Here is a 12426-nt window from a genome sequence, read left to right on the forward strand (position 1 = left end):
CACTGCAAAAACAGCCATACTTGAAAGAAGCTCAAATTATATTAAAACGAGACAACTTTTCTCATTTCAAGCAAAAAAAATCTGCCAATGGGGTAAGCAAAATTTGCTTGGCTAGAATACTTGTACACTAAGTCCCCAACTAACGAACACAATTGGTTCCAGACGGCCGTTCTTAAGTCGAATTGTTCTTAAGTAGGGGAAAAGGTAATATTACCAATGATATAGGTACTACATGTACGTGTATACATATACAGTATATGTGTATGTATGTAAATATGAGTTTGGATGTAGTAGTAATGTTAAACGAGGATAATTAATGAAAAAAACAATAATAAAAATGATATAATAATACGTAATGGTAAATGTTATTTACCTTTGAAGAGGAGTGGTCGAGCATACGTCGTTGTGATGGAGGAGGAGGAGGAGTTATTGAAAAAAAGGACAAATGGTCGTCGTTAGACTCTTCTAAAAGAGGTAGTGTTCTGTGGGTGGTGTAGAATTAAGCAGGCCTATTAACTCTTCATAAACTTTAATCACAAGCTCCGTCCGGGTTGTATCATAAATCTCTTAGCCTTCCTCTCTCCACTTCCTCGTCTTCCTGTATCTGTTGGTCCCATTAGCAGTGTCACAGTGCCCTCTGCTGGTCAAGCATGTACCGGTATAAATATGGGTTTGCCGGTCAAGCATGTAGCAGTATAAATGTGGACTTATAAGGCAAAACACATGACAAAATAGACCAGTCGGCTTGTGTTCATATCTCCGAATGTTCCCACGTCGGATGTTCGTTAGTAGGGGACTTAGTGTAACTAGAATTTTTTTTCTTGTGACTTTGAGGAATATAATGAGTCCTAAAATAAGCAAGTTGTTCTTAATCACATAGCTACTTGTAGATTTAAGGAAAATATTCTTATTAGAAGGTAAGAAGTAAGCCAAATGCTATATAAGATTCTTAAATTTGGGATAAAAATTTGCTTTTTATGAGGCTAGATTTCAGCAGCAAGTGTTTACAAACTCTACAATAAAGCATTATTCTATTTTCTTACCACAATAACCATGCGGCCACCATGCAGCTAACAGCTTTTCTTGTCGGCATGTTAGTTATGTTGGTTACTTCTTTTCAACAAGCATGAAAAAACAAATGATAAGTATGGAACTTTTTTATTTAAAAAGAAAAGAGTGTTTTTGGCATAATTTGCATGTAAATTCACTAGTTTTTAGATTTATAAACTAGATAAAAAGAGTAATATTGACATTGAATTGCTCATTGAATTGACTCAAATTGACTTGCTTGATGTTATTGTAGTTTGCATGCATACTTCTGATCTATAGAATTGCTAATTGTTTTATTGTTCCCCTGCGTAATAAAAGCAGTTGTTTCTAATATTAAAAAATAAAATGTTTTCTTTTGTTGCCCGGATCTTTCATGTTCATCCTTCCAACCGCATCGTTCTTTGTTATGGGTTGTGGCGTCCATTTTCCTTGTTGTCATGGTGATGAGACCTTTAATATGTATCCTGTTCCTTGGTATCCTTGACAAGAAGCACGCTGGCATCTTCTGGTCCTCCGTTTAGCTAGATGTAATTTTTGGAGGTGGCGCTCCAAGTACCTTGAAGCTTTCCCTGTTTCCTCAAGTCGGCCGCTTTCTTCGGAAAGTCAGCATTGCTCTTGGCAACGTCAGCATTAGGTGTTATTTCACGTATAGAGGCCTCTAAGAATGTTTAAAACCGTATTTAGCAGGTAAACAGGTTTTCTATTCTCGAATTACTAAAATATTCCATTTATAAATAAAAAATCCTACTTTGAGGATATTCACTTACTTGGAACCGTGATAAACATTCACTGTTTATCACCTTTTATGATGTGATGTTGGGCCACTGTATCACAATGCCTTTGAGAGCGCCATGCCTGGAATGAATGAGTGTTCCAAGGTGTAAGCCTACAAAAAAACAAAATACCACACCAATTAGCAGCGGTAGTGAAAAGGTTGGTCAAATGATCAGATTCTAGAACCTTGCTACCTCGGAATGATGAAAGTCTCCATTTAGGTAGCTAAGCAACGTGATCTATTTGTAGCTAAAGGTTGGTTGTGTTTACCTGGCGCTAATGGTTTGTATTTTTAACTTTCTGTAACGCTTGCTACAGCAACAAAGGTCACATTACTTGATTCGGAAAACATTTACTTATGAGTTCATGTACTGCACAGAAATATTTAAAAGCCTCTGTTGTTTTCTGACACAGCTAAAAAGGCTTTGCCCCCTTCCTGATTTCTGGACTTGCTGGTGTGTTTTGAGTCATTGTCCTGCTGCAGTTTCAGCTTGAGGTCATAAACAAATGGCCCGACATTCTCCTTCAAAATTTTTTGGTAGACCTTGGGAAAATACTCTGTGGTCTGACGAGACAAAAGTTGAACTTTTTGGAAGGATTACATCTGGCGTAAAAGTAACGCCGCATTTCAGAAAAAGAGCATCATAACAACAGTAAAATATGGTGGGGGTAGTGTGATGGCTGTTTTGCTGCTTAAGGACCTGAAAGACTTGCTGTGATAAATGGAACCATGAATTCTTCTGTCTATATATGTAATATATATTTAATACAGGAAGGAGGTACACCCGGGACTGGTTGCCAATCAGTCCCAAAAGCACATTATTATTAATTATTATTAAGAACCCGGATGTACCTTGGAGCATGAATAATTCGGGCAGCACTACGACAGGAGTGACGTCTTCGAGATCACACTGATCTGCGAGAATTCCCTGATGGAATTCTCTCTACGAGAAATAGATTTTCAGCCGAGGGAATACGTTACATTTGCTCACTTTTTGAGCCGAGCATCAGGAATAAAATGCAATCTGGAATATTAATTCAGTCAATGTTGGCAGACGTATAAACACTCTGAGACATCAATCAACTGGAACGTCCATCTATCTATTTTCCACTTATCCTGACTTCAGGCGAGAGGCGGGGTACACTCTGGACTGGTCGCCAGCCAATCGCAGGCGACCAGACAAACAACATATAGACAAACAACCATTCACTCTCACGTTCATACCTACAGACAATTTAGAGTCACCAATTAACCTAACTTGCATGTTTTTGGAATGTGGGAGGAAACCGGAGTACCCGGAGAAGGACATGTGAACTCCAAAGATGCCCAAGCGGAGATTCAAAGTCTTCCCAAGTCTTATTGGCGGCGACAGTGTTGCTTTTGGCAGTGATCATCTTTTTGAACTCCTCATAACGCCCTACGATAATTACTTGCTCCTGTTGCATAAAATACACCAGCCAGGATCGCTCCATTTTTGCGTGGGAGGAGAATAACATCACGTCAAACGCCTGCTTTTATGTGAATGCGCACCGGACTTGACAAAGTAAGTTGATAACCACCGTCGCAGTACCGTTTTAACTCTTTGTTGAGCTGCATCATGAGCACAAACCCTGGGTATGTTGAGCCACTTTCGCGGTACAGGCCTCTGAACTCAAAGATCTAAAACTTGAAATTCCACACCTGTGAAGTGGGTGGTTTATCTTGGCAAAGGGGAAATGCTCAATAACAGATTTTGATTTAGATTTGTGAACAATATTCGAGAGTACTAAGCCTTCTGTGGACATCGAAAAAGTTTTGCATCTTTGAGTTTGGCTCATAAAAGATGGGAGCAAAAACAAAAGTGTTGCAATGAAATTTTTGTTGAGTGCATATAATGTAATGTGTCTGCACCCTGCCAGTGTGCATGCTTTGTTTATATTCTAGCAATCTCACTGCATGTGTATTTGTGTCCTCACCAAAAGCCCATGTGGCACACACACACACACACACACACACACACACACACACATTGTCGTGTGGATGAGTATGACATACTATCTGCTATCTCTCTCTGCTGTCCTAGCCTCAAACTGTCTGTGCAAAAATACCCACAGCATGGCTGTTCAGAGACCTAATTTTCACACACTGTTCTCTTCCCAGGAGAGATATGTGTGCATGTGTGTTTTTGTGTGTTTGGGGAGCAGGCAGAAAAAGCATAAATTGCTGTCTCATCAGGTTCTTCTGTCTCGGTTCCAATGGTAGAAATAGAAAGATGGGAATGATGAAGAAAATGATAGGCGTGATGCCTGGAAAATATGTAAGGTGCTCACATACACAAAGACCACAGGATTTGGTTTAAGTTCAAAGTGATCAAAATAGTAGTAATTCTACACGTGATCAAACTTATTTAAAATTTGTCAGATCAAAACACAATCGCTGCATAAGACTTCAAAACATATTAGCATCCACTTGACTACTTCAATTCACAACTTCCTGAATCTGCACTCTAAGCATCATAGTTCTTTTAGCTATAACTTAGCCGCAAGATTCAAAGAGTGTAAAAAAAAAAAAAAGACTTATAGTCCGGAATTTACGGTAATAATGCAAAACATGAATTATATTAATTTGATATACCCTAATATGAACAGTGCATGAGACTGTTTTTGGAGTGAATTTCAATCTCTGTGTGGTATATTTTCCCTTGCATCCCAGTTCTTGACAAAAGGGAATGAACCTATAAACAGGAAGAAGTGGGTCAACTATCTGACCTCTATGAGGCAAAAGCAGCCCTGGGCTCTGGCCAGCCTTGGACTGTACTGCTAAAAAAAACTGGCTGAAAACATAGCAGCAGGAAAACAGAAAATAGTGTTTGTTTGAGGTTTATAAAGAACAGCAACGCGTGCAAACATACTATAGTTACACTAGATGGACAAAAGCAGAATTTGAGTTACATGGAAGCCAACAGCGGCGGCACTAATTACTAATTACTTGTCAATAAGGTGTGGGGATCGATCCTCAACCTCTATTGAAAACTCCAAAAGCACTAGTACAGTATAGGATATCATATCAAAACAGTATAGAAAATGGATGGCTGGGTGGGCACAAACATCCACAGACTTGAAATGATTATACTATATAGAGCGAACATACTTTCTTTAGTTTTCCTCCCAGTTCTCTCTTTCATATGATTTATTTCTCCCAATAGCTCTTTATTGAGCAAGGAACTATATTTGGTACCTTAAATGGTGGTTTAAAAGCAGTAGAAGACCACAATTTATTCCAAAAAGCAGCAATAGATTAATATCAGGTGGGAGTCATCGCTTATAAAGTGACGTGTTTTATTTGCATTCACATTGAATCTGACATGATCATCAGCAGAATATTGTATAAAAGGCTATATATCAGGGGCTAACCTGGCTCACTGAAGTGTTGTGTAACAAACAGTTCAACACTGTATCATTCACACAAGTGAAAAATGACACTTTGACTGCAACAACAACCAGACATTCATTTTGTCAGTGGAAATAAGAAAGTAAGTGAAAGATTTCTGTTGTCACTGTGAGATGAGTCATACAAGGTCAGGCAAAATGATCTGACACTTTTGTAGGTTAAATAAAAGGAAAATAAAGTAAAGAAACAAAAAAGTGTTTTTATTTTCGAAAGTGACTATAAAGACACACTTTTCAACATTATTATCAATGTTGACTAATCATATTGTATAATACAACTTTATCTCTTTACCACTCTAACAATGTCCCTTGTGCAAAACAGCTATAAAGTATATGAGCATGTTGACACAGTAGTATAAAAAAGGCGGGACAGTGGCTGTGTGAAAGGGAATAGCGGAAAGCCGGAACAGGGGTGTGAAGCAATTGTCACCGTCCCATCAGTGTCACCACTTCAGACACTAATTATCTGAATGCGGGAAGTCTTCACTGGGTTCTGTGTGAAAAGGCATAGGCAAATAAAAAGCAGTATTTCTCATTAGGTTACAAATGTTCTCTTAATATTTTGACTTTATTCTTGTAAAAAGGTACTGCAGAGTTTTCTATTTTTGCAGGGTTTTTTTCTTAGTTTTCTTGTTAAATGGAATTTTTAGAATATGCCGAGGGGCGATTAAAAACAGCCGCATTGGATCTCTTCACCAGCATTATAACAAGAGCGCCTGTATAAAACTGGAACAGTGGATTTCTGTATGTAAAATTTGATGCGCCAACCATACATACACATGCACATGCACGTGCACTACAGTACTCTTACTGTCTGATGCGTGTGTGTCATCTAGTGGGAAAGCTGTAAATCAACAAATCATGCACAATTCTTTCTAAAACTTTACAACAAGAATATTGTTTTAGCTATCAACACAATCAACAATGAAAAAGTTAGTGTTTGTCAATCACACCCGCTAGACCAGGAGTGTCCAAAGTGGGCCATTTTCAGCCTGCAGGTCATTTTTTTTATATTAGATATCACACAAATTTACTTTTGTCATCTGTAACGCAAAGCTAGGATGTTTTTCTCACATTGCTTAGCATTTATTGAGCATCTTTAATGCACAAAATGGCCTCCCGGATACTTAAATTGCTCTGTATGCAGCCCTCAGTGGAAAAGGTTTGGCCACACCTGCACTAGGCTGTCTGAATGGCAAACGAGGCTTGCATGTTCCTGCCATCAGGAACAGGAAGTCAAACAGTAACACACTTCACAAATGACTGCTTATAACTCTATAACACAGGGTTATTTATATAGATTAATGTAACTACTGAATCACTGCTATGTAACAACACCATGAACTGAATTTGGGGGGGGCATGCCCCAACCTGTCCCTACTGCAAAATCAACAACACCCTTGAATGCATCACTGTTGGTTCCTTTAAACGTACCGACAATATGAGAATCAGATGTTTTTTGGTTTTTTTTGCATTCCACACACCCTTCTTGCTCGTACTCCTGAACACAAGGCTAAGAATCCAATCTCCAGGGACGAGAAGCGTAAATGGCAATTTGAGCTGCAGCACTTTGCCAGTAGATTGTGTGGATTATGTGCACTCTTTCTGCTTTGCTGCAGGTCTGTAACAAAGTCAAACAGACAGAGTGATCGACAAAAAATTGAAAAAAACGACAGACAGACTGAGAGGCCGGCAAAGTGGATGTAAGGATACGACGACTTGCTGGGTTGACTTATTGAAGAATGGATCAAACTTTAGTTAAGCTGTACAGCAGAGACACGAATGCACCCTACAAATAAGCAGTTGAGTGAAATGCCGGTTTCATGTAAGTAACTGCTTACTGCCAGTTACGAAGATGCTGACTGAAACGACCAATAAGCACAATAAACGGTATCAAGGAGATAACATTAGAGGTATGAACTCGAACCTCCAGTGTTTTACAACTCCGTAGAAGTCTGAATAGCTTTGCTTTCGTCGTTGCAAGATGACATCTACAGTACATTTCTTTTATACACTCAAATGTCAGAGAGACATATACCTTCCAGTTACTGTCAATTAGCATCAAGACTAATTGTAATATAATTTCCCCAAGCTAGTCTTTGAAAATCATAATAGCTCTTTATATATTATTATTCTCTTATCTTGTTTTACATTACAAACTTACATAAATACTTACATACTTGGTCAACCAGTATGCCAACTCTTTTGTTGATGTTTTAATCTGCCTATCTCTAACACACACATTCTTCCACACACACCACACTGATCTCTCTCCAAAGGCAAAACACTACAAATGACAAATTAAATATTTAAGCAGTGAGCAGTGTTGAGCATGCCCTTGCAGCACTGGTGTGTGCTTGATATGGTGTCATTACCTTAGAGAGAACCAGCGTTAAAACCTTGATCATTTTTGGATTGCACGTATAAACACAGTCGATGTGTTTTGCTTTGTGTGGCTTGTTTGCAACACTTATTTAGAAAGATCAACAAGGTGTTTGGCGAGATGAATATTGTGAAAAGAGAAGAAAAAAGAATATACGCTGGAAAATGTTTGTCATAAATGAATGCACATTCAAAACAGTACGACTTCCTTGTCAGTGACACTGAATTCCACCATTATTTCCTATGTTAAAGGTCCCATATTCTACTATTCATCCGTCCATCCATCTATTTTCTTCTTCTTATCCGGGTCCAGAAGCAGGAGTCTCACTAGAGAAGTCCCGTCCCGTCCCTGGCCACCCCGTCTAGTCCCACCAGCCCTGCACTGTGTCCTAAGTCTACCCCGGGGCCTCCTCCTGGCCCGGCATGCCCAAAACACCGCACCAGGAAGACATCCAGGAGGCATTCAGATAAGATGCCCGAGCTACCTCAACTGGCTCCTCTCAATCTCGATGACAGAGGTCCTCATCCTATCTCTTAGGGTGAGTCCAGCCACCCTATGGAGGAAACTCGTTTTGGCCGCTTGCATCTGTGATCACGTTCTTTCGGTCACGACCCAAAGCTCATGACCAGAGGTGAGGGTGGGAACATACTGTAAATCAACCAGTTAATTGAGAGCTTTGCCTTCCGGCTCAGCTCTCTCTTCCCCATAACAGTCCCGTCCAGCAACTGCATTACTCGAGACGATGTCCGCCTGTTGATCTCACGTGCCAACCTTCCCTCACTCGTGAGCAAGACCCCGAGATACTTAAACTCTTCCACATCTAAACTCTTCCACCGCGGTGCAAAACAAGTCTACCAACTAGCTTTAAATATCATACAAACCAAAATAGAGCGAAATAGAGAATGTGAGCTGGAGTCGAGCCAAGCAAGCAGAGAGTCACTGTCTGTATTGTCACTGTGTTGGTGAAAGAGTGACAGGCGTGGCTCCTCTCTCTGGCTGTAGCGAGTCTGTCTAGGGAGGGGCGGTCGCTGTGTGTGGCTGGCCAATCACAGAGCGTGAAGAGTGAATACATAAGTAGTTACCCAATGAGGATTTTCCTTCATCACGATTACAGATAATGACGAGCTGTACTTGTTTCATGCTTGTACTTGGCAAAAATGCATTACTCATCTAAAACGAGAGTCCGGCTCAACCCTAGGTGGCACGCTACTACGTGACTTTCGGTCCATATAACCGGAGCAGGCGCCCAATTCGCATTGCCAGCAGTAAGTCAAGCCTGTTCCGAAAAGTGGAGCAAACGAGTGAGATTTTTGTCACATTTGGTAGTCATGAACAGGCTCTAGGGACACAGTAATCCCTCGTTTACTGTTGTTAATTGGTTCCACACTCGACCGTGATAAGTGAATTTTCGTGAAGTAGGATTCTTTATTTTAAAATGGAATATTTTCGTATTTAGAGTGTAGAAAGCCTGTTTACAACTTTCAAAATACATTTTTAAACAATAGATAGAGCCGTGTGGACATGACATAACGCCCCTCTAGCCACTTTTATACTCTTATTATATAAAAATATAAAGACAAAATAAGACATAATATAAACACACATATGTTACCATTGGGAGAGCTCATCACAACATCTTTGAATGTGTCTTCTGAATGCCTTATATTTGTATTTTAGTTCTTTTAATCCTTTTCATGAAAATTGTTATTTTAGGCAAAAAAAAAATAGAATATCAAAAATTGGAGGGAATTTTTTCTGAGCTAATCGGGGGTCATCGCATCATGGAATGGATGGTGTTTGACCTTCAAAGTTCCACTATATTAGCAAATAGTTGTAGCTATACTCGCCAGCTACAATGACAAATAAGAACCAATACCACATACAATGTGTTTAAACTTCATCCCGGAGTGATTTTAATGCTTTCAAGCTTCAACTTGATTACAGTAGGGACTTAACGCAAATTGGTGCTTAAAAGCAATGATGTTAATCCTTAGAATTAACATGAGTCTTTCACACCGCTCAGTCAGGCCCTAATAGTAATCTTCATGTGTAAAAAGATATTTGGTGTTATTCAGTGGTCAGGCCTTCAGAAGAGCACAAATGCCTTCCTGTGTGTCTTACACAAACTAGGATATTAGCGGATCATATAGCAATGTCAAAACCTGGATTGGGTGCTCAGGCACAGATCGTCGATATAAATCCTTAGGAATTCCAAATGACTTATGAATGTACAGTGTAAGGCAGCCTGTTTTCTGTTGCACTCATTACCAGAAAATGATAGTTATGTTCATTAGTGACTTCTGTGAAATTGTGTCCATGGAGACTGTGAAAGATCATTTAGCTCACATCAGATGAAACCCACGCTCAGACTCTCTACTATTACAATATGAGTCATATCGTCTGCTATTTTTGTCCGGCCAGTGGGAAATTTGTGTGTGTGTTTTTGTACTGTGATGTTTTTACAGTGGAGACGATCTTGCGAATAAGGTTATGCGAGGGCCTGATGTACTGTAATATTATTATTGGAATTTGTAGAAATGTCTTGACTTAAATCTGAAAGAAAGCTTTAAAGATTCATATCATTGATATCATTGCTGCTCATTTAGACATGAGTGAATCAGGTAAAACTGTGACATTTTGATTTTGTGAATGGAAACATGATACAGCTCATTGCCTACCATACAATTGGACCAACAACAAAGTACATTAAAATAATAACTTTAAAAAGGCTGAGGTAGAAGAAGAACAAAACACTCTGGAAATGTTCTCATAATCCAACAAAGAGCATGTGAAAATGCGTGTGGGTGTGTGCTCTATAAAAATGATGGCGGTGAGCGTAATGAGCAAATAATGAAGCTATATATTATACGGCATAGATTTATTGGAACTGCACACAAAAAATAGCAACTCCTGTCGCTATTACCAACAAGGCAGTACTACAATCGCAATAGTTTGCCATGATGTTTGGTCGTCACGTGTGTTGTTTTCTCTAAAGAATATATTTCAGTTTTAAAAATATTTGTGTGTATGCCGAACGCTGGCATTAAAGTAGACGTTAGGAGAAATAAACATACTTTATAGTAAGAAAGTAACTCTTCTTTGCAGTGCATAGTTTCCTACAACATGCTAAATTATATATACTTATGAATATATATATATATACTTATGAATATATATATATATATATATATATATATATATATATATATATATATTTTTTTTTTTTTTTCTTTAAAAGCCAGCAAATGTTGAAAGGTTTCCACTCAACGTACATTAAAAAGTTTGAACACAAGAAATTGAATATTCAACAGAGTAAACGAGCTCAATGAGAACAGCTTGGGGATGATGTGGGAGAAGGTATGTAAGCGAGACAGATCCTTGTGAAGCCGTAAGGATTAAATTTGAATGATTTCTTTAAGTGACAAAAGTAACAGAGGCCGACTGAGAAAGAACAGCGGCAAGATCTGATATACTGTATACTGTTTGGTACCCAGGCTATGTGTATGTATTGTATATTTCTCTTGGAGATCAACAAAGTATCTATCTACTGTGCACACTGCACAGGTAACAAATGACACGCAAAGGGGATTTGCAAAAGGGATCCAAAATTCACCAGCAAGTCCACCTCTGAATGGCTGAAAAAAATGAAGACTTTGGAGTGGCCTAGTCAAAGTCCTGGCCTGCATCCTATTGAGATGCTGTGGCATGACCTTAAAAAGGGGCTTTATGCTCGAAAACCCTCCAATGTGGCTGAATTACAACAATTCTGCAAAGATGAGTGGGCTAAAATTCCTCCACAGCGCTGTAAGAGACTCATTGCAGATGTTGCTGCGAAGGGTGGCCCAACCAGTGATTACTTTTAGTTGGCAATCACTATTTTTAGGTAGGTTTGGATTTTTTTCTTCCTTGATAATAAAAAGTATGATTTAAAATCGGCATTGTGTGTTCAGTTGTGTTGTCATTGGCTAATTTTAAATTTGTTTGATGATCTGAAACGTAGGGCCGCATGGTGGCCTAGTGGTTAGCATGTTGGCCACACAGTCAGGAGATCGGGAAGATCTGGGTTTGAATCTCCATTGGGCATAGAGTTTGTATGTTCTCCCCGTGCGTGGGTTTTCTCCGGGTACTCCAGTTTCCTCCCACATTCCAAAAACATGCATGTTATAGGTTAACTGGCGACTCTAAATTGTCCATAGGTATGAATGGTTGTTTGTCTGTGATTGGCTGGCGACCAGTCCAGGGTGTACCCCGCCTCTCGCCCGAAGTCAGCTGGGATAGGCGACCCTAGTGAGAATAAGCGGCATAGAAGATGGATGGATGGATCTGAAACGTTTAAAGTGTGACAAGCATGCAACAAAACAAAAGAAATCACTTTTTCTCACCGTTGTAGATGACGTAACGATATATATTTAAGTGATACTTTATTTTAATATGGAAATTGGTGAGAAAATGACTTCCAGTTTTGCTTGCTATGTCATGCTATGTCACGCTTTTGGTACCTCTTTCAGAAGACTTACCCATATACACCATAGGCAATATTTTTTTAACCAATCAGATTTCAGATTCGCCTCACAGGGCCAGCTAGCTGGCCTACAGTGATGTCAGCATTTGTCCATCCTCCAATTCGTTAACCGAAGCAAAACTGTTTGACAAACCAAGTTACCCCGACAATGGCTGGCTGACGAGAAATGGACATCTCCGGTATTTTCTTTAAAACGTTTATGCTTTTGTCATGTTTTTGAAATACATATTGATTCTGAACTGCTCCAGATGATCTTAAAGTGTAGAGA

General features: G+C 39.2%; 1 protein-coding gene across 3 annotated transcripts in view; it reads right to left on the bottom strand.

The window, feature by feature from the left end:
• Nucleotides 1–1817: 1817 nt before the first annotated feature.
• The window catches only part of LOC129191599 (acetylcholinesterase-like), a 45549-nt gene continuing 34940 nt past the window's right edge, over nucleotides 1818–12426 (bottom strand). For 2 of the 3 annotated variants that reach the window (XM_054795080.1, XM_054795085.1), the window contains one exon: nucleotides 1818–1936. In XM_054795080.1, the coding sequence (XP_054651055.1) occupies nucleotides 1854–1936 (83 nt within the window). In that variant the 3' untranslated portion in view covers nucleotides 1818–1853. Of the gene's footprint in view, nucleotides 1937–5620; nucleotides 5747–12426 lie in introns of those variants that run through there. The other variant, XM_054795081.1, reaches the window with a different exon arrangement.

This window comes from Dunckerocampus dactyliophorus, chromosome 12 (genome assembly GCF_027744805.1).
Source record: "Dunckerocampus dactyliophorus isolate RoL2022-P2 chromosome 12, RoL_Ddac_1.1, whole genome shotgun sequence".
In the NCBI taxonomy this organism is placed as follows: domain Eukaryota; kingdom Metazoa; phylum Chordata; class Actinopteri; order Syngnathiformes; family Syngnathidae; genus Dunckerocampus; species Dunckerocampus dactyliophorus.